Source organism: Ornithorhynchus anatinus, chromosome X1 (genome assembly GCF_004115215.2).
Source record: "Ornithorhynchus anatinus isolate Pmale09 chromosome X1, mOrnAna1.pri.v4, whole genome shotgun sequence".
Lineage (NCBI taxonomy): Eukaryota > Metazoa > Chordata > Mammalia > Monotremata > Ornithorhynchidae > Ornithorhynchus > Ornithorhynchus anatinus.
The window spans coordinates 57,126,372-57,149,765 of NC_041749.1; the positions used below are offsets into that span (position 1 = coordinate 57,126,372).

The 23,394-nt window shown below is 41.9% G+C and overlaps 1 protein-coding gene across 6 annotated transcripts in view; it reads left to right on the plus strand.

Moving 5' to 3' along the window:
- The window catches only part of FOXP1 (forkhead box P1), a 359,850-nt gene that overhangs the window by 168,543 nt on the left and 167,913 nt on the right, over window positions 1-23,394 (plus strand). For all 6 annotated transcript variants that reach the window (XR_005659478.1, XR_005659477.1, XM_039910133.1 and 3 more), the window contains one exon: window positions 18,657-18,749. Coding sequence is in view for 4 of the 6 variants with exons in the window: in XM_039910133.1 (XP_039766067.1) it covers window positions 18,657-18,749 (93 nt within the window). In the remaining 2 variants the exon portion in view is untranslated. The remainder of the gene's footprint in view (window positions 1-18,656; window positions 18,750-23,394) is intronic.

Here is a 23,394-nt window from a genome sequence, read left to right on the forward strand (position 1 = left end):
AACATGGGAGGGGATAAGTTGATTTTTTTACAAGCTCTTGTCCAAAACGTGAACAAGTAAATTGTTGAATGCAGCTTCCAACTGAATATTTCATACATTTTAGAATAAACTTCAATTCCATTTCACTTCACCACATGCTCAATGTGGCCTGCAGCCATGGCACCTTGAGCTGTGATCTCGTCAAATCTTTAAGCTGAACAGGCTCAGGCTTGGTCAGTACTTGAAGGGAATACCTCTAAAGAAAACTCAGGTGCTGAAGGAATTGGTGTTGGTGAATCACTGTCTGGCACTTGCCCCATTAATGTGTAGTGAACCAGTGCCCCAACATGGGGTTATGGGGCACAGAGCTAATAGGATTTTTTTCTTATAAGAAACTTCAAACAGACTTCCTGGCCATTTTACAACCATTAAAATATTTCAGGGGATTTTGCAAGAGGTAGAGCTGTTATCCTATTTTGTCTGAGAAAAATTCCCATTCATTATTTCTGCTTGCCTAGAATAATGCTCTTTGTGAACGGGTAGAACGTTTTCTGAACTTGAACTATTGCATGGGGGTTACTTCTGGTTATCTAGTGCAGAGGTCTTGTTACTGTCTTTAGGTTCTAAGCCAGAACACAGTTATGAAGTACTTTGCCACTTAGTGAAGATGCTACCTTGGGGAAACAACATGGGCTAGTGGATAGAGCACAGGCCTGAGAGCCAGAAGGTCATGGGTTCTAATCCTGGCTCTGCCACATGTATGCTGTGTGACCTAGGGTAAGTCATTTCACTTCTCTATGCCTCATTTCCCTCTTCTGTAAAATGGGGATTAAGACTGTGAGCCTTGTCCCACATGTCCTATGTAGGACAGATACTGTATCCAACCCGATTATCTTGTATCTACCCCAGTGTTTAGAACAGTGACTGGCACATAGTAAATGCTTAACAAATACTATAATTATTATTATTACAAATATTTTCCTACCTTTGTTTCTTTAAAAAAAAACCACCCCAAAACTAGGAAATTAATTGCAAAAGCCAGTTTGCTTAGCTGTAAAATCTTGTCAACATCTCATGTACTTTGAGAAACATTCCCATAGGCAAGGATTTGCTAAATTTAACACCCAGACCAGATCTTGTAAATGCAAACATTTTCAAAGTATGGGCCCATGAGAAATCTAATTTTTGCAATTCCCTATCTATGTTATTTTGATGAAGAAGCATCATAAGGCACTGTTAGAGTTTCTAGCCTAATTTATCACTGGGTTTATGTAGATATTTTCTTACTAGTCCATTGGTAATGATTGTAAAATAGTTCAGGATCTCTACATGAAATGCCCTCTGTAAATATGAAGTATGATAAAATTCCCCAAAACATTTAATTCTTTAAAAAAAAAACTGCTTCCAAGCTCAGAGGATTTCCCTTCTAGGTCACTGATTCAAATCCAATATTACCATGGACTTAATGCTTTTGCTCTCTGATGGCTAATCAATCAATCACTCAATCAATGGCATTTATTGAGTGCTTACTAAGTGTAGAGTACTGTTTTAAGTGCTTAGGAGAGTACACTGCAATAGAATTAACAGGCATGTTCCCTCCCCATAAGGAGCTTATTTTATGGTCCAAATAATGTGAATGGGTTTCTTTGCTAACTTGGGCACAAATGACACTCTTATTTGGTGTATCAGTGAGGAGATCAAGAACTGATTCAGCCCAGGAGCCAACATGCTTTCTCAACAATTGGATGATTTCTTCCCATCAAGACTGGGGTATCAGAGTTTTAATAAGGAAAGTTATTATTTTCATAATGAGAGTCTTCATCACTTCTGTTACTTCAGAACTGCAGACTACATCCATATTTCATAATCTAGCATTTCCTGCAAAGTTTAAATTCATTGTGAGATAGTGTAACAAGCTTATTGCTAGATCAGTTTGTTATTCCAAATATATTCCTTTTTTAGTATTTGTATTCATAATACTTAATTGAAATGTTGAAGACCAACTGGCGTGGCTGGTGATATACTCTACTCTTCAGGTTCGTGCTTCGGGCAGGCAAACACAATCTCATTTTTCAATCTGACCCATAAACCTCTTCAGTTCTAAACTGGAGTGGTTACCATGTCTCAAGAAAATAATCTTCAGAGAGATTGTCATTTGAAGTTAAGTGATGAGTACTAGTATTCTAATAGTCAATGTTTGCTGGAGTTGAACTGTGATAAACAAATTGGTTTCACAGAGGCACTCTGTGAGCATATAAGGAGCATATAAGAAATAAAGGGGAAAATGTGATTCCTTTTATTCTTCAGCTTTCCTTCAACCCTTTTTTTTTTTACTCTCTTTCCTTACATCCTCTAATATGCAGTAACTGTTGATTAGTCCTTGAAATTATAGAAGAATCAGGTTTTAGCATGAGGAACAAGGAGAACCACTAGGAAGAAATTAGAGGGAGATGATTCTGATTAGCCATTACTCTGACAATATGGCAACTACCCACGGCAAATTGAGTAGTGAGTACTGTCTCTCTCAACTTGCTTTATTAGAAGGGATATCCTTGAGGTTTACTTCATATATTTCTGGGTTATACTGCCAATTGGAAGTTATTCATGCATTATTGTAAATTATTTGGGATTAAAGACACAAAATCTTTAAAAGAAAAAAAACTTGAGAAATCTGGGTTTACTAACCGTAATCCCTAGAGAGAATCATAAAGTTGGGGTCTACTGCACAGCTGAGAAATTGCTCTTCAAAAAATATAATTAATGAATTGTAGCTATGGCTGGTAGACTGCTTGAAAACAGTGGACTATCAAGCACTACTATTTAGCTAAGTCTTGGAAGAACTCAGAGCAAACACTTGTTCTTACTAAATGTATCTATTGGGACCATCCCCTAGGTACTTACCAGGACATAATGGTAACAATAGTAATGACACTTATTAAGCACTTACTGTGTGTCAGGCACTGTACTAAGCACTGGAAAAGATACAAGCAAATCACTTTAGACACATTGCATATCCCACATGGGGTTCACAAACTTAATCTCCATTTTACAGGTTAAACTGAGGCACAGAGAAGTTAAATTGCTTGCCCAAGGTCACACAGCAAACAATGGTAGAGTTAGGATTAGAACCCAGGTCCTCTGTCTCAGGCCTGTGCTCCTTCCACTAGTCCACGCTACTTCTCCTTGAGAAGTACTTGAGAAGCAGCGTGGCTCAGTGGAAAGAGCATGGGCTTTGGAGTCAGGGCTCATGAGTTCGAATCCCAGCTCTGCCACTTGTCGGCTGTGTGACTGTGGGCGAGTCACTTAACTTCTCTGTGCCTCAGTTCCCTCATCTGTAAAATGGGGATTAAGACTGTGAGCCCCACGTGGGACAACCTGATTCCCCTTTGTCTACCCCAGCGCTTAGTACAGTGCTCGGCACATAGTAAGCGCTTAACAAATACCAACATTATTATTATTATTATTCTCCAACCTAGTCGAAAGAACCTAGGACTGGAAGTCAGGAGAGCCAGGCTGAAGCAGCATGGCATAGTGGATCGAGCACAGACCTGGGAGTCAGAAGGTCATGGGTTCTAATCCCAGCTTTGCCACTTGGCTGCTGTGTGACCTTGGGCAAGTCACTTTACTTCTCTGTGGCTCAGTTACCTCATTTGTAAAATGGGAATTGAGGCTGTGAGCCCCCTGTGGGACAGGGGCTGTGTCCAACCTGATTTGCTTGTATTCCCCCCCAGTGCTTAGTACAGTTCCTGGCACATAGTAAGCGCTTAACAAATGCCACAGTTATTATTATTATCATTAGTGATCCCAGATCTGCCACTGACCTGTTGTGTAATCACTCAATAAATAAATTGTAGTTATTGAATGCTTACTTGGTGCAGAGCACCGTACTAACTGGGAGAGTACAATATAACAGAATTGGTAGGCATGTTCCTTGCTTACAAGGAGCTCACAGTCTGGATGGGGAGACAAACATTGAAATAAATTACAGATATGTACAGAAGTGCTGTGGAGCTGAAAGTGGGATGAACATCAAGTGCTTAAAGGGCACAAATCCAATTCAAGAGTGACCAGAAGGGAAAGGGAGTGGGGGAAATGAGGGTTTTAGTCGGGGAAGACCTGTTGTAGGAGATGTGATTTTAATAAGGCTTTGAAGGTGGGGAGAGTGATATTCTGTCACACATGAAAGGGGAGAGAGTTCCAGACAAGAGTCAGGACATGTGTGAGGGGTCAGCAGTGGGATAGATGAGATTGAGTTACAGTCAGTAGGTTGACATCAGAAGAGTGAAGCATGCGGGCAGGGTTGTAGTAGGAAATGAGTGAAGTAAGATAGAAGGGACAAGGTGATTGAGCTTCTTTTTGATGCAGAGGTGGATGGACAACCACTGGAGGTTCTTGAGGAGTGGGGAGACATGGACTGAATGTATTTTTTAGAATGATTATCAGGACAGCAGAGTGGAGTATGTACTGGAATGGGGAGAGACAGAAAGCAGGGAAGTTAGCAAGGAGGCTGATGCAATAGTTAAGGCAGGATAGGATAAGTGCTTGAATCAGCTTTGTAGCAGTTTGGATGGGGAGGAAAGGGTGAGTTTCAGCAATGTTGTGAAGGTTGAACCCACAGGATTTGCTGACAGACTGAATTTGTGGATTTTATGAGAAAGATGAGTCCAGGATAATACCAAGGTTATGGGCTTGTGAGACAGGGAGGATGGTGGTACTGTCTATCTGCAGTGATGAGAAAGTCAGTAGGAGGTCAGGATTAGAGTGGGAAGATGAGGAGTTCTGTTACGGACATGATAAGTTTGAGGTGTCAGCGGGACATCCAGGTAGAGCTGTCTTGAAGGCAGGAGGAAATGTGAGACTACAGGGAAGGAGAGAGATCAGGGCTGGAGATGCAGATTTGGGAATCATTCCCACAGGGATGGTGGTTGAAGTCATGGGACCAAATGAGTTCTCTGTGGAAGTGGGTGTAGATGGAGAATCGAAGAGGACCCAGGCCTGCACTATGAGGGGGTGGAAGGTAGAGCAGAAGCCCACGAAAGAGACTGAGCAGCCAGAGAGATAGGAGGAGAACCAGGAGAGGACAGTGTCAGTGAAGTCAAAGTAGATACATACAAAGGGCATGGTCTACAGTATAAGACCTTGGATAAATCACTTAACTTCTCTTTGCCTCCACTCCCCTTCAATTGTGAACCTTGTATGAGGCAGGAACTGTGTTTGACCTGATTATCTTGTATCTACCCCAGCATAGTAGTGTGGCATAGAGGAAGAAGCATGAGACTGGGAGCTAGGAAATGTGAGTTTTAGTTCCAGCTCTACCATTTGCCTGCTATGTAACCTTTGGCAAGTCACTTAACTTCTCTGGTCCTCGATTTCCTCATCCATAAAGTGGCGATAAAGGCACTTGCTCTCCTTACCCTTTAGATTGTGAGTCTCTTGTGGGATAAGGATCGTGTCCATCTGATTATCTTGCATCTCCCCTCAGTGTAAGTACCTTGTGGGAAAGGATGGCATCTACTAACTCCATTATAGTGTACTTTCCTAAGCACTTAGTACAGTGTTCTGCACACATTAAGCACTCAATATTAAATACCATCGATTGATTGATTGCTTAGTAAAGTTTTTGGCGCATATTTAGGCATGTAATAAATGCCATCATTATTATTACTCCAGCACTTATGCTTGAAGTACCCACATACAAAGTGCCATAGCTAATTCTAGGTAATAGGTTTTCATTATTTGTATTTTATTCTCTTATTTTGAACCAAGAAGATCTGTCTCATAAAGATGAAGTATTGAATCAGTCCTACCAATGAGAATTTCCATCGAGTATTGGATCTAGAAAGTTGAGTTTGGGACTTCTAAGTCATCTACTTTAGCTTTGTATGACAAATTCTTTCCTTTTTCTTTTAAATCCAACACAGTAAGGGTATATGCATACATAATTTTTTGAGGGAGGTAGTGTCCATGGTTGAAGCTATATCATTTTTCCAAGAGTTGTGACACTCATCCTGCACATTTGATGTTACCTTACACTTAAAATAGTACCACCCCCACAAAAGGCAGAGGATGCAGTAACTAAAGGATTTTTTGAGGAAGTAGAGGATGTGCTACAAAGAGGTCATCATATATTGCATAGCATGGAAACTTTAATAATGCTGCCTTTAAAGGTCAGAAGGTAAGTGAGCAAGAATACATCATTGGCAATTAAGTGAATGTGCAATGGGCTTGCTGTCAGGGATACAGCATACCAAAAAGAACCACAGTATCAGTGTCAGTCATTCAGGGTATTTATTGAGCACTTCCGGAATGCAGAGTGAAGCACTGCATTGAGTGCTTGGGAGAGTACAATATAACAGAGTCGTAGACATGTTCCCCGCCCCCAAGGAGCAGTGTCCCCGGAAAACTCATTAGGGAGTCACCCAGCACACATCAGTTACATACTGACAGACACAAAGTGATCCTCAGTGCCTCAACAGTAGAGGAAAGCCTAATTTGCACCAGCCCAGACCACCTTTAGATTCTGTAATCGAAATAAAAAACCATCACTGCCCAAGAAGGATGAATTCAAAGAGCTCAAAAGAAAATGGGGAATGGCACGTCAACTGAGGAATTGCACACATGGTGCCTCTATTTTCATTCCACCATGGGACTAGCTAAAAATTATTATGAATTCCTAACCAAAAAAAATGGCCTCATCAGCAAATAGGACCAGAGTGAAAATAGTGCCGAGAGAAACAAAGGGTAAAGGAGGAGGCCTGGAAATGATGGCAAGAAGAGGGTGCATAAATGCCGAAGGAAAGAGCAACAAGAAATAGAGAACATGTTGCAAGGATATTCAGAAGATGATATAAAATATTAGGAAGATTTGAGAAAGAAGTTGAAAGGGATAGCAGACCTGAAGGAGAGCATCGAGAGTCAAAAGGGAGTATCCGAGTAACACTGAAAGATGAAAGAGGAAGACAGACTCAAGAGGGACAAAATATGCACAGAATTCTACAATGATCTCTCCTCACTGAAAGTTACAGTAAGTCATATTCAGCCAAAAAGAAACCTGGGACTAGTCCCAGAAGTAATTTGGGAAGAAGTTGAATGCTTCATTTTCAGTGTAAAATACAGAAAATCTCTAGTTCATTATAAAAATTATGGTTAGAGGCTCTCAAAGCAGGTATACATCTATTTAAAGGCCTGAAAAAATGGTTCAACACATATATTGTGAAGAAGCACATCATGACTGTCTGGAAAAGGATAAAGGCAGTATTTTTTATAGTAGTAATGATAGTAGAAATAGCATTTATCAAGCACTCACTAGGTGCAATGCATGGTACTAAGCATTTAGGAAGTACAAAATAAAGAATTGATACATTCCCTGACCACAAGGAGCTTGCAGTGAGTGAGGAAGACAGGAATAGAAATATTTACAAATAGAATAAACATTCCTCGTGGGTAGAGAATGTGTCTACCAACTCTGTTCTACTGTACTCTCCCAAGTTCTTAGTACAGTGCTCTGCACACAGTAAGAGCTCAATAAATGATGGATCAATTATAAATATATAATTGAATGTGCAGTTAAATAAACATAAATACGAAAGTGCAGAGGAAGAGTATAAATCAGCCCCTAAGTGCTAGAGGTGGTTGGTGGATGGGTTTATACAAGTTGGGCTGTTGGGGCATTAATCAGGAAAGATTTGTTTAATTTGTTTTAGAGCTTGTTTAATTTTGATGAGAAAGCAGAGTGAGGATTTTCCAAATAACCCTTTTCTCATGGATGTTTCACCTGTCATACACAGTCAGTGGTGTTGAGCAGCGTGTCAACAGAGAACAAGGCAGATTATTTTTTTATTCTTATCAATAAAGCAATCATATTGAGAGTTTACTGTATGCAGAGCACTGAACTAAACTCTTGTGGGAGTACAATATAGGAATATAACAGGGATGATAGACACATTCCCTTCCCACAACAAGCTTACAGTTTAGAGATGTTTAGAGTGTAGAGATTTGTTAAACACTTACTATGTGCCAGGCACTATACTGAGTGCTGGAGTAAATACAAGCTAATCAGATTGGACACAGTCCAGTGTCCTACAAGGGGCTCACAGCTTTAATCCTCATTTTACAGTTGGGGTAACTGAGGCACAGAGAAACAAAACAAGTTGCCCAAGGTTGCATCGCAGACATGTGGCAGAGTCAGGATTAGCACCCAGGTCCTTTATCCCCCAGGCCCGTGCTCTTTCCACTAGGCCACCCTGCCTCTCATCCTCAGGATACTGAGCTATTCACCATGTTCACGAAACTAACAAAAAAGTGCTGCAAATTCCAAATCCCAGTTTATTTTGTGTTCATAAATTACAAGGAAGGTCAAATCAGAGGAAATCAACCCTACTTTCTATATGCTCAATGAAACTGGAATCCTTGTGACATATATAGGCCTCCTGGAGGAGATGAGCCACAATTGCATAACAGAAATCACAGTGTTCAACAGCCCATGCTAATAAACCTACACCGAGGTGTCAAGCAGGGCCACATAATCTCGCCAGAGCCGTTTACAGCCACAGTGGAGTTACTATTCAGCAAACTTAACTGGAAAGAGGGAATTAGTACAGATGGCAAGCAACTAATGCACCTCCTCTTCGCGGACAATTGGGTTATATTTGCAAACGAAGCAGAAGAATTGGAGAGGAAAATGCAAATTGGGAAAGAGGTAAAGATGAATCTTTTGCAAGCTAAATGGAGGCATAACAAATGTTGCCCAAAAGGATCCAGTCATATATACATAATGGAAGAAATCAAAAAGTGGAAAGCTTCATTTATCATGGTCAAAATAAATAAGTCCAGCATATTGGATAGAGCACTGGCCTGGGAGTCAAAGGACCTTGGTGCTAATCCCGGCTCTGCCACATGTCTGCGATGTAACCTTGGGATCTAAGGTTAGATATGTGATCTAACCCCAGCTCTGCCCCTTGTCTGCTGTGTGACCTTGGGTAAATTACATCATTTCTCTGTGCCTCAGTTACCTCATCTGTAACATGGGAATTAAGACTGTGAGCCCCATGTGGGACAGGGTCTGTGTCCAACCTGATTAGCTTTTATCTACCTCAACCATTTGAACCATGCTTGACACATAGTAAGCACTTATCAAATACCATCATCATCATATTTGATGATGAAGGTAGGAGTAGAAAAGTGGCTTGGTTCCGTTTCAGTAAAATTAGAACCTCACTGTTGGATAATGAAGGGTCCATGAGAAAGAAAAGAAAACTTTTTGATTCCCCTATTTTGTCACCAGAGAAATATAGATCATTACGTTGGTTTACAAGATGCTCCAAGGATGAGAACATGGCTGTAACCCAAGGAGCAATGAAACTATGCCTGAGCAAAGTCTCACTTCAGGAACACAACAAGCTATTTACGGAGCAAAACACAGATGGGCAGGCCATGTAACTTGCAGACAGATACAACAGATGGACCTCCTATCAAATAGATTGGACCCCAAAGGGAAAAAAAAAACTTGCACATGGAAGAGCAAGAGCATGCTGGGGCAGTTTGAGTAGCAACTTCGGTCTGAGAGGAATGCAGAGTGATGATTGGGCTTGAAGAGAAAGCTGAACCATTAGCTTGGATACATGAATAATGACCAGATATCACACATTAGGAGGCAAGGTCGTGATTTTAAGGCTCTGTTTCCACTTCCCAAAACCTGTTTTCTTCTGGGGTGGAGAGAGGGGACCTGACAGCCCTGGTGGTGGTGGTGCAGTGCAGTAGCCCAGAAGTGGAGAAGTAGAGGAAAGGTTAACCGGCTGCCTCCTCCTCTGCAGGAGCTGTCCTTTCCACCACCACAGCTGAAATGGCCCTTGCCAGGCTAAGTGGTGGTTCCAATATTCATTCATTCATTCATTCAATAGTATTTATTGAGCGCTTACTATGTGCAGAGCACTGTACTAAGCGCTTGGGATGAACAAGTCGGCAACAGATAGAGACAGTCCCTGCCGTTTGACGGGCTTACGGTCTAATCGGGGGAGACGGACAGACAAGAACAATGGCACTAAACAGCGTCAAGGGGAAGAACATCTCGTAAAAACCGATGGCAACTAAATAGAATCAAGGCGATGTACAATTCATTAACAAAATAAATAGGGTAACGAAAATATATACAGTTGAGCGGACGAGTACAGTGCTGTGGGGATGGGAAGGGAGAGGTGGAGGAGCAGAGGGAAAAGGGGAAAATGAGGCTTTAGCTGCGGAGAGGTAAAGGGGGGATGGCAGAGGGAGTAGAGGGGGAAGAGGAGCTCAGTCTGGGAACGCCTCTTGGAGGAGGTGATTTTTAAGTAAGGTTTTGAAGAGGGAAAGAGAATCAGTTTGGCGGAGGTGAGGAGGGAGGGCGTTCCAGGACCGCGGGAGGACGTGACCCAGGGGTCGACGGCGGGATAGGCGAGACCGAGGGACGGCGAGGAGGTGGGCGGCAGAGGAGCGGAGCGTGCGGGGTGGGCGGTAGAAAGAGAGAAGGGAGGAGAGGTAGGAAGGGGCAAGGTGATGGAGAGCCTTGAAGCCTAGAGTGAGGAGTTTTTGTTTGGAGCGGAGGTCGATAGGCAACCACTGGAGTTGTTTAAGAAGGGGAGTGACATGCCCAGATCGTTTCTGCAGGAAGATGAGCTGGGCAGCGGAGTGAAGAATAGACCGGAGCGGGGCGAGAGAGGAGGAAGGGAGGTCAGAGAGAAGGCTGACACAGTAGTCTAGCCGGGATATAACGAGAGCCCGTAATAGTAAGGTAGCCGTTTGGGTGGAGAGGAAAGGGCGGATCTTGGCGATATTGTAGAGGTGAAACCGGCAGGTCTTGGTAACGGATAGGATGTGTGGGGTGAACGAGAGGGATGAGTCAAGGATGACACCGAGATTGCGGGCCTGAGGGACGGGAAGGATGGTCGTGCCATCCACGGTGATGGAGAAGTCTGGGAGCGGACCGGGCTTGGGAGGGAAGATGAGGAGCTCAGTCTTGCTCATGTTGAGTTTTAGGTGGCGGGCCGACATCCAGGTGGAGACGTCCCGGAGGCAGGAGGAGATGCGAGCCTGAAGGGAGGGGGAGAGGACAGGGGCGGAGATGTAGATCTGCGTGTCATCTGCGTAGAGATGGTAGTCAAAGCCGTGAGAGCGGATGAGTTCACCGAGGGAGTGAGTGTAAATGGAGAACAGAAGAGGGCCAAGAACTGACCCTTGAGGAACTCCAACAGTTAAAGGATGGGATGGGGAGGAGGCTCCAGCATAGGAGACCGAGAATGATCGGCCAGAGAGGTAAGAGGAGAACCAGGAGAGGACAGAGTCCGTGAAGCCAAGGTGAGATAAGGTATGGAGGAGGAGGGGATGGTCGACAGTGTCAAAGGCAGCAGAGAGGTCAAGGAGGATCACCATGTTTCTGGCTGTACTAGAAGCATCCCAGAAAGCCACTGCAGCAACAAGCTCCACCCCCACTGCCATGGCCTAAGTAGCAGTGTTAACAGTGGGACTCTGGAATTACCCTCTTCTATTCCTCTTGGTTTCTTTCTTTCTTTGTCCCTTTCTCTGCCTTCTGCCCCCCTGCATCTTTTTGGTTCCGCCTCCTTTCCAGCTTGAGACTCTTTTCCCTGCAAGAGACAGATCAATTCATACATGAAAAACTAATGAGGATGAATAAGATTAAAGGAATGCCTACTAGGAGAAGCAGCGTGGCTCAGTGGAAAGAGCACGGGCTTTGGAGTCAGGGCTCACGAGTTCGAATCCCAGCTCTGCCACTTGTCGGCTGTGTGACTGTGGGAAAGTCACTTAACTTCTCTGTGCCTCAGTTCCCTCATCTGTAAAATGGGGATTAAGACTGTGAGCCCCACGTGGGACAACCTGATTCCCCTATGTCTACCCCAGCGCTTAGAACAGTGCTCGGCACATAGTAAGCGCTTAACAAATACCAACATTATTATTATTATTACTTTCTATGTCTGTCTCCTCCATTAGAGCGTAAGCTCCTTGTGGGCAGGGACTAGCTAAACAGGTAGTTATTCCAGGCTTTCAATTGAGAGTTATTTGTGCCTCTTTTGCGTACATCCTCTAAACTGTAGTTCACTATGGGCAGGGAACGTGTCTACCAACTCTGTTGTATTATCTCAAGAGCTTAGTTCAGTGCTCTGCACACCGTCAGCACTCAGTAAATGCCATTGATTGATTGATTGACTAAGAGGGAAATTAGTACCTGAAAGTACTGGCTTATTGATAGCCCATCTTCCTTTCTGAGGGCTTTAATTGGGACAGCTGGGAATAGCAACAATAATAATAATAACAATAATAATCATGATAATGGTATCTAAGTGCTTCTATGTGCTATGCATTGTACTAAGTTCTGGGGTAGATATAATATAATTGCATTGGTCACAGTCCCTGACCCACCTGGGTCTCAAAGTCTTAATCCCCATTTTACAGATGAAGTAACTGAGGCACAGAGAAGGGAAGTGACTTGTCCAAGGTGACACAGCAAATAAGTGGCAGAGTTGGGATTAGAACCTAAATCCTTCTGATTCTCATGCCCAGGCTCTATCTACTAGGCCATGCTTGCTTCTCTGCAGCAGCCATCACAAATGCATCCACAGTAATTATGTCCCAAATTCAACCTCACTACACTGAACCTGATGAAGTAAGATAGAATCTGCTCCCCCTCTTCTTTTCAATCTAAGATGCAGTGATATATGCCATTAAAATGAATAGCTAGCACCATTTATCTGTTGATTTCAAAGCACTTTATAAGAATTTATGAATTTAAGTGTCATAGCATTTCTTGCTGAGATCTTCGTGGGCTTTCTGGTTGTACATTTCCCTAGGTTTGTTCTTTTTCAGTGTCACACATGGCTTCTGCTTTGTGGGATATTTCCTCTTGAGCCTTGTGGGGGTTCATCTTATGTTAATCATATCCCTAGGAAGCATTTTAGCAACTAATCTGTATGATTTATTAATAAGAAGGATACTTTACACTTACGCTATTTCTGCCATGTCCAAGGATCTTAGAACAATTTCAAGTCATCCTTGTTGTGCTTTTTTCTCTTATGCGTAATAATATTTGTAAACAAAGTAGTGCATGTTAGCTGTGGGTTTTTTTCTGATTTGATTGATGTGACTAGAATGATCGTGATTCAGACACAATTTCTTTTGAACCTTATTTGATTTGCTCTGCAGTTTGTAAAATTGTTGTCTTCCCTGTCCCTTTAACCCTATAAAGAGAACTCTGATACGTAGGGTAGGATAGGAATGATAGGTGATAAGTTGAATATGAAGGTCGTAACCTAGTTCATTAGACCATGCAGCAGATTTTACTTTATAAATGTGGGTGTGTTTCAAGCATGAACACATTTTTAGTAACAAATCCTTTAAGTAACATAGATGACAAATTTTACCTAGTATGATTTTCTGTAGTTAGCTAGCTACAGAAAATCATACTAGGTAAAATTTGTCATCTATGTTCATTCATTTAATCATTAAAGAGAAGAAAGTAGGATCTTTAAGGCATCTCTCAAACTAATAGCCGGATATCAACTTGGAGTCACACTAAACTATTTTGGCCCCATTAGAAAATTTGGAGACCTTCCCTGATTAAGCTCTCATTCCCTCTTCTCCCTCTTCCTATTGCATCAACCTTGCATTGGATCTCCTGGACCCCCTTCCAATCTGGCTTCCATCCCCTCCACTCTACCGAGACTGCTCTCTCAAAGGTCACCCATGACCTCCTTCTTGCCAAATCCAGTGGCTCGTACTGTATCCTAATCCTCCTTGTCCTCTCAGATGCCTTTGACACTATAGACCATCCCCTTCTCCTCCACACCTTATCTCACCTTGGCTTCACGGATTCCGTCCTCTCCTGGTTCTCCTCTTATCTTTCTGGCCGTTCATTCTTGGTCTCCTTCGCAGGCTCCTCCTCCCCCTCCCATCCTTTAACTGTAGGAGTTCCTCAAGGGTCAGTTCTCGGCCCTCTTCTGTTCTCCATCTACACTCACTCCCATGGTGAACTCATTCGCTCTCACGGCTTCAACTACCATCGCTATGCAGATGACACACAAATCTACATCTCTGCCCCTGTCCTCTCCCCCTCCCTTCAGGCTCATATCTCCTCTTGCCTCCAGGATGTCTCTACCTGGATGTCTGCACGCCACCTAAAACTCAACATGTCCAAAACTGAGCTCCTTATCTTCCCTTCCAAGCCCTCTCCTCTTCCTGACTTCCCTATCACTGTGGATGGTACGACCATCCTTCCCGTCTCTCAAGCCCGCAACCTTGGTGTCATCCCTGACTCAGCTCTCTCATTCACCCTACACATCCCATCTGTCACCAAGACCTGCCAGTCTCACCTTTATAATATTGCCAAGATCCACCCTTTCCTCTCCACCCAAATGGCTATCTTACTGGTACAGGCTCTGATAATATCCCGACTGGATTATTGTGTCAGCCTTCTCTCTGTTCTCCCTTCCTCCTGTCTCTCCCCACTCCAGTCTATTCTTCATTCCGCTGCCCGGCCCATCTTCCTACAGAAACGCTCTGGGCATGTCACTCCCCTTCTTAAAAACCTCCAATGGTTGCCTATCAACCTCCGCACTAAACAAAACTTCTCACTCTAGGCTTCAAGGCTCTCCAACACCTTGCCCCCTCCTACCTCTCCTCCCTTCTCCCTTTCTGCTGCCCACCCCGTAGGCTCCGCTCCTCTGCCTCCCACCTCCTCACTGTCCCCCATTCTCGCCTATTCCGCCATTGACCCCTGGCCCACATCCTCCCACTGTCCTGGAATGCCCTCCCTCCTCACCTCCGCCAAACTAATTCTCTTCCCCTCTTCAAAGCCCTCCTGAGAGCTCACCTCCTCCAAGAGGCCTTCCCAGTCTGAGCTTCCCCTTTTCCCTCTGCTCCCTCTGCTGCCTCTTTGCCCCCCCTTCATCTCCCCTCAGCTAAGCCCTCTTTTCCCCCCTTTCCCTCTGCTCCTCCCCCTCTCCCTTCCCCTCCTCTCAACATTGTGCTCGTCCGCTAATTTGTATATATTTTTATTATCCTATTTTATTAATGAGGTGTACATCCCCTTGATTCTATTTATTGCTATTGTTTTTGTCTATCTGCCTCCCCCGATTAGACTGTAAGCCCGTCAGTGGGCAGGGATTGTCTCTATCTGTTGCCGAATTGTACATTCCAAGCACTTAGTACAGTGCTCTACACATAGTAAGCACTCAATAAGTACTATTGAATGAATGAATTAATTTCCATGCTTTATGCACCCCTCCCTCATCTTCACAGCACTTATGTACTGTTTGTACATACTGTTTGTATATTTGTAATTTATTTTTTCGTATTAATGTCTGAATCCCCTTCTAGACTGTATGCTCGTTATAACTCTGTTATAGGGTACTCTCCCAAGTACTTAGCACAGTGCTGTGCACACAGTAAACACTCAATAAATACAATTGATTGATTGATTGTTGTTGTAGCCTTCATTTTATTTTGGACCCTAAAAATTTTGAGTAGAATTCAATTTCTCCTGTTCCTTTCCAGTCCCTCCTTGTCTCATCTTCCCTCTACAACCACAGCCCGTTCCTTGGCCTACTTTTTCAACCAAGAATCTAACCCTGCCGTAGTAATCAATCCATCCATTGATCAGAAAACTCCAAATTTAAGCCCTTGAAATTTATAGCCATTCCTTTCGTACATTAAAAAGCCATAAACTCTTCAAACTAAATAGCTCGCTGAACACATGCAGTAGAAATGAAGTCATTTTTTCATGCCTTCGATGCAGGCAACTTGTAAAGGCACTATTTTTCGTATATGATATAAATGAAATCTTCAGTCTGCCCACTTTTACGCCTCCGCATGTACCGAACGTCTCCAAGGAGACAAGGAAACCCTGAGTCCAGCTATGGTGAATCCTCCAGTGAGACAGCAGGCTTGAGTCTCAGGCAACTCTCCCAGCCGTCTTGGCTTCCAGACGTTCCTCCCAGACAGCCTTTTTCTTAAGGCTCTTGCAAGAAGGTCTCTCCAACATTCCTCATTCTCACAGACAAGTGAGGCTGTCCCGTCGCATCTGAAGTGCTGGTTGTGGTGAGTGCAGTAGGCAACAAGCCACCATGGGACGAGGGATAGCTGAGGATGAGTGGGAGGGAGAGATGCATTCTTTCCTCCAATCCTTTATTTATCCCCCTTTTTTTTCTTGCTCTGGCTCTTCCTTCCTTTTCTCTCCCTTATCACAAAAAAGTTTCCACCAACTCAATGACATTGAAGTTGGACTATGCTGCAGCTTTGAGTTCTTGCCCCTAGGTCTTGCCCATGCTTCAAAGCACTTTTATTGTGTTTTAACAGGAGGTATCTGCTTATGGTCATTGGTCAGTGAATCTTTTGGACATCTCTGTAGATTTCTAGGCTTTCATTTTCTGTTTGCATCAGTAGCAGTCTTGTCAGTTTGGCTCTTTTTGGAACCTCATGAATTTTATTTGGTTTTTTTTGTTTGTTTTAAAAAGAAGAGGTTAATTCGTACTCTTATGATTTTGTCCCTTCCAATAATATACTAGTAGATGAAGAACATGCAAATTGTGGTCCACAGGGTGGCTTGGTCTCAGCATCCTCAGAAAGCTGCCTTCTATGAGTCTGCTGACCCATTGGCAGATTTTTCATGGATTTTGAACTCCATATTCACATCTGCCTGTGAGCCCTTCTCTGGGGCAAGTACTTCATATGGAAAGACTGTATTCAGGTCCCCTCTTCCAGGTTCCCATCCCTAGTTCTCAAGTGATTGACTTGTAGATGACCTTTATCTTCCAAACAAATTGCAGTTAGTTTCTTTGGAAAATCCTGCTTTCTGTCTACCTTCTAGGGCTGGTGTAGTACTTAGCTTTTCAGGTGGCTTTTCATCAGAATCTCTTCAAAGGAACCTTGGATTTTCTAGCCTCTAGCCTTACACATAAGTTAAAGAACAAAAAAAATCAAACATGCAGATATTGTCTTGATGTGCTGAGTTACTGAAAGGGATCAGAGAAGCAGCATGGCCTAGTGGAAAGAGCACAAGTCTGGGTGTCAGAGGACCTAGGTTCTAATCCCAGCTCCACCATTTGTCTGCTGTGTGACCTTGAGCAAGTCACTTAGCTTCCTTGTGCCTCAGTTTCATAATCTGCAAAATGGGGATTCAATACCTGTTCTCCCTCCTATTTAGACTGTGAACCCCATGTGAGACAAAGACTGTGTCCAACCTGATTACCTTGTATCTACCCCAGCGCTTAGTACCTTGCTGAGTACATTGTAAGTGCATAACAAATACCACAATCATTATTGTTTCAAGTACTTAAAGGACACAGATTCAAGTACCTAGGTGACACAGAAGGGAGAGGGAGTAGGGGCAATGAGGGCTTAGAAAAGTCCTCCCAGAAGAAATGTGATTTTAGTAGGGCTTTGAAGATTGGGAGAGTGGCAGTCTATCACATATGAAGGGGGAGGGAGTTCCAGGCCTGAAGGAGTTCATGGGAAAGGGGTCGACAGTGAGATAGATGAGATTGAGCTACAGTGAGAAGGTTGGCTTTAGAGGAACAAAGTGTATGTGTTGGGTTGAAGCAGGAAATCAGTGAGGTAAAGTAGAAGAGGATGAGCTGATTGAGCATTTTAAAACTGATCATAAAGAGTTTTCAGTTTGATGCAGAGGTGAATGAACAGCCACTGGAGGTTCTTAACCAATGGGGACATGGGGACTGAATTTTTTTTTAGAAAAATGATCCAGGCAGCTGAGTAAAGTAAGGACTGGAGTGGGGCAAGACAGGAGGCAGGGAGGTCAGTGAGGAGGCTGATGTAGTAGTCAAGGTGAGACATAATAAGTGCTTGGATAAGCATAATAGCAGTTTGAATGAAGAGGAAAGGGTATGTTTCAGCAGTGTTGTGAAGGTAAAACCTACAGGATTTGGTGATAGATCGAATATGTGGGTTGATTGAGAGAGATGAATCAAAAATAATGCCAAGGTTATGGACTTGGGAGGGAGGATGCTGGTGTTGTCACAATGATGGGAAAGACCTGGCGAGGGCAGGGTTTGGGTGAGAAGATGAGTTCTGTTTAGGACATGTTAAATTTGAGGTGTCCCAAATCATCCAAATAGAGACGTCCTGAGGGAAGGAGGAAGTGTGAGACTGCAGAAAGGAGAGAGGTCAGGGCTAGAGAGGTAAATTTGAGAATCATCTATGTAGAGATGGTAGTTGAAGCCATGGGAGCAAATGATCTCTACAAGAGAGTGTGTATAGTTGGAGAATAGAAGGGTGCCCAGAACTGAGCCTTGAGAGACACCTACAGTTCGAAGTTAAGAGGTATAGGAGGCTCCTGCAAAAGAGACTGAGAAGGAGCGGCCAGAGAAATAGGAGGAGAAACAGGAGAGGACAGCATCTGTGAAACCAAGGTTAAATTGTGTTTCTAGAATAAAGGGATGGTCCACAGTTTCATAGGCAACTGAGAGAATGAAGAGGATTATGATGGAATAGGGGCCGTTGGATTTGTCAAGATTGGGTAAAAAGTACCAAAACCAGTCTGGTGATCAGTTTCGTGTGATATTTTTTGTACTGGAAAATGGGAAAATTGAGATCCAAAGGGGTTGTGTATAATGCTATATTTTCCCTGAACTGGGCTCTAAAAGGGAAGCAAAAGAAACATTTTTTTTTTCATTTCTTTTCAGGCACTTCAGGTGGCGCGACAGCTTCTTCTACAGCAGCAACAAGTTAGTGGATTAAAGTCTCCCAAGAGGAATGACAAACAACCAGCCCTTCAGGTAACAAAATGAAACATTTAGCACATCTATAGCTCATGGCATCTTCCAGACCCTGGAGGTATTCTTACTAGCTGATTAGTAACAATAGTAAATGAGTAACTCTAGTGTAGATTGCATGGTGAATTTAAATGCCAGAAGAAAATCTGGTGGAGGGAACATACCTATCCTGACTTCTTAAATCGGCATAATTCTAAATACTTTGGCATATTTCACAACAGTAAACATCCTCCTGTTCCTCACCTTTAAGATCCTTTCTCAGAACTCAGATACAGCAAAGCAAGGCATGCCAATAGATATTTGGGTTCCAGACCTCCTTTGGATCCTATATGGATCCTATAGATTTTTTTAGATCAAGTCTAACTCAAGATTTTGATCACCCTTGGGATTACAGCCCAAGCAGCTAGTATAGTGCTCAGCACATAGTAAGCTCTCAGTAAACATCATGTATCATGATTGATGTATTTCCCTACTATGTAGACAGAGGTTTGGGAATCAAATAGTATGGTTCACTTTGGAAACACCTGGCTAGTGCAGACTTCTTAGAAGATGTAGGTCCTGCTTGGGAAATATTTTACTTTAAAAATCCCATGCTGTTAAAAAAGAAATTCTAAAATAGTTTAATATTATAGCAAAGTGATTACATATAATAATGTAAGCATTAGGCACTTGTGAAATTAGACTGGGCTCTATATTTTGTGCCATCAAGAAGAACTTGAGAAGTGATCCCTTAGTTGACAAGAGAGAGGGAATGATGTAGGTTTTGTCATATAATCATTAAAATCTCTGTTTATGAATCTTTGTAGTTCACTGATCAGAGGAAATTTTAAGAGATTAAAATTTTGCATCAAATTATACGAAGCCCAGAGTTGTTTGCATTCAAATTTAGAAGGCCTTTTCCACGATATCTTCTAAGTTTAGATTCCCAACTGTCTGAAACCTAGTTATTCGGGAACAACTGAAAACTTTAATTTGGAGTTCTTCCTTAGGAAAAAAAAGTTGTTCTATAAATGTAAAATAAAATAGAAATAGAATACATATGAGATTTGGAGCATTCTAGATTTTAAATGTGTAAAATATGCTTTCAGCTAAACTTTGCGTGAACAAATGGGGGCTAACCTGAGATTTTTTTTTGAAAATCTGAAACAGCAGCTCCAAATGAATATGAGGAATGTAAATGTGATGTTTAAATAACATTCTATCACTGCTTCCTCTGTACTTGTATGGTTCTTCTGTTTTGCTCTGGTCAATGTGACTAATTCCTTTCCAAAGTTGTTCAGCATAAGGAAAGGCTGTGCAGGTGAAGTTAGAATTCTTTCATATCAGGTTAAGAATGAAACCATCATTCTCTTGGGAATTTTCCACTTTAGAGTAACACATTATTGAAAATGTTGAATGGGACTGTGCAATGTTTGTTACTCCTTCCAGTAACATTGATTTGGTGAATCCATAGCTGATCCATATGCCTTTTAATAGACTCTTCCATTGGGGACATTTTTAATGAGGAATTGTGCTGGCAAGGTCCAATGTCAGATACTAAAAGAAGTGCTTTGTTGTGCAGATGTCTTAAGAATAGCTCCAGAGGATGAAATATGACTGTGTTGACCTTTCAGCTGTGAGCTTATTTGTCAGGATTCAAATAAGTTGAAAGGATCAAACTGAACAGTTTCTGTAGTCAGACTGGGAATTGTGTTGCAGAGGTCAACAGTGAAGGCCACATAGCAGATTCCATAACATAGCCAATTGTTGGTACATATTAAAGTACTGGAGCATCTCCTGCAGTCAGAGACACAATTAAAATTCTAATTTATTAATGTATACAGAGAGCTAGCCCAGCCTGTCACTCGGTGATTCAAATGACTGCCCATTCCTTTTTTCCTCACTCCTGATGCTTTTGCAGCCTTAAAAATACTAGGAATCTCTAGGTTATAACAGACTCAAATGTATTGATAAATGACTGTTTCTTATTAAAAGCAACACCATCACCATCACCACCACACCACAACAAAAGCAGCACCACCCCACCACCCAAAACGATCCATAAAGCAAATTGTAGAGCTTTGGTTAAAGACAGTAAAACACCCCACCCCCTCACTCCCTCCAATCTGTTTAGTCAAACTGATCATATTAAGCAGCACTTAAAGATTTTAAGAATAAGATTGATTTCCCCACATTTTCCCTCTTGAACATGTGTCTTTTTAAGTGATGTATTTTCAAAAGATGAACTAATTTCTTCTTGGGCCTACTAAATGAACAAGAAGTCGCTTCCCCTTTCCCAGTCAATCATATTTGTTAAGTGTTTACTGTGTGCAGAGCACTGTTGGGAGAGTTCAGTACAGCAGAATTAGACACGTTCCCTGTCTGTAACAAACAGCAGTACACCTACAAAGCGTATATAAAAGGAAAAGTTCCCCTGCCTCCATCATATTATTGTTGTGACCGGCTAATATATGAATTAATGGTCACGATGAAAATTATACCCAATAGTTATCAAAATGACAAGAGGTAGAGGAGAGTTTTCCCTCAGCCCCACAGCACCTATGCACACATCCATAATTTATTTTATTTATATTAACATCTGTCTCCCCCCTAGACTGTAAACTAACTGTGAGCAGGGAACGTGTCTACCAATTCTGTTGTACTGTATTCTCCCCAGGGCTTAGCACATAGGAAGTGCTCAATGAATACCATTGATTGATTGATTTAACACACTGTCTAGAGCTCCAATCATATATGTTGTGAGGGAAAGGAAAGAGGCAATGTAGAATTTTTGTTCTATTAATAAGACACTCTGGGATCCTTCCCCTCCCCTAAATTCAAGAGTTGTCAAACTGAGAATTTAAACTATTTTGGGTAGGAATGGGCTATGCTTGGCCAATTTATGATCGCCAAAGACCGACTGCTGCTTATATGAGATCTTAGTTAGCCAGTCTCATTCTCTCTGACTCTAGCAGAAGTATGTAGTTATTGCTTTGCTTCAAAACTATTCTTCTATTCTGTTTAATTCCCTGATGAAAAAGCCTTATCATTCAAATGTATCCTGTTATTCTGTGTCCTCACTGGGGCATCATAGCCTGAAAACCTTCCAAATGAAAGTGGAATCCTCCAGAAGGTCTTGGATTGTTCATCCTTTATCTCTTTTGGCCTGGATAACTGCAGTTAGAGACCTATTTTAACATATTTCAGATCCTCGATATAGAAGGCTTGACAGGGAAGGAGGGATCTGATCTTCTGATAACTTAAAAAAACACAAACCTCCAAATATGCTGTGACTCATATTTTAAGCACATTTCACACTTCCTGGCTTTATATTTGGCAGGGCTCTTCAGTTTCCCAGTCTGATGATACAAACAAAAGAAAATTGAAAGTTGGTAGGAGATATAAGAAATGGTTGGCCATAAGATAGAAAACAAAATATCATGAATATGGTTGGCCAAAAGGTAGAAAACGTAAAATATCATGAATATCAGATGAGGATAATTTGCAAATATTTGCCTGGTGTGGAAAGTTTGAGTGGATAAATGTTTAACTCTAAAGGTATGTTTAGAACCCTGAAATGTGCAACTTTTGCTGGATCAAGATTAATTTGTAAATGCATACATTTGCAATTTTATTGATGAAAATTTAAAACTTTGACCAGAGTGTCTGAGTATTAACTTATATTGGATTTTTAGGGATTTTAGTTGTGGCCATCTGCACGTAGAGTTGAAACAAATTAAATGGTACCTTTATCTCAGAAGAAAGTAAAATTACATGTGGATTCTTCCAACACTAAAGTTAAAAAAGGAAGTACTGTGTGTTTCTGTCAGCAGAAAACTGGACTCCTGGCGACCACAATTTCAGTCAGTCCAGGAAGGAATATGAACTTGATTCTGATCTTCTCCTAGCTTTTTTTCTTAAGGAACATGATATTCTTTATACAACAGATCAATTCAGAGGAAGGAGAGATAGTGAGATTTAGTGCAGTCTGTGCCTTGGTCCAATTGACAGTGATTGGAAGGGAAAAAATATTAGGTTCGGCAGGTGTTTGTTAGCATTTTTATTTGATGTCATATGACACGTGCTTTAGGCAGTATTTTTGTTGTGCATTAATGCCACATATAATCTTGGTAACTTGCATCATTTCCATCCCATTCACTAGGAAAAAATTGGCAAGAAGAAATATTTTTTAAAAGCATGTAATTTTGAATTATAAATGATAAAAATGCATAATTTGCAACACTACCCGTATTTTAAAAACTGAAATTTCAAAAGTTTGGGCCCTGATAACTCAGCAACAATTGAAGATTGATCAAAATGTATTTTGCCAGCCAGATTCCATATGCAGGATTTTATGTTTCTACTGCAACAACACCTTAATGGTGTTGAAATTACTATTGGTTGAAAGATATAAGTTATGCCATCATGGCATTGGAGAATCACAAAAAAAACAAAAAACTGGAGTGTTGAAAGAAGAAAAGGAAACTTGTAAACTGTATTCCTCCACATTTTTAATTGTTTGTTTTGTCATCCTTGTCTCCTCATTTCTTTTGGTTGATTGTAGTCTCCCGAAGTTAGTTTTCTGTCTGCAGGTGCTTTTGGTTCACTTCTAAGCTCTTGCTCAGAAAATTGTGAAAATCAAGCATATGCATTCAGATAAATGTAAACA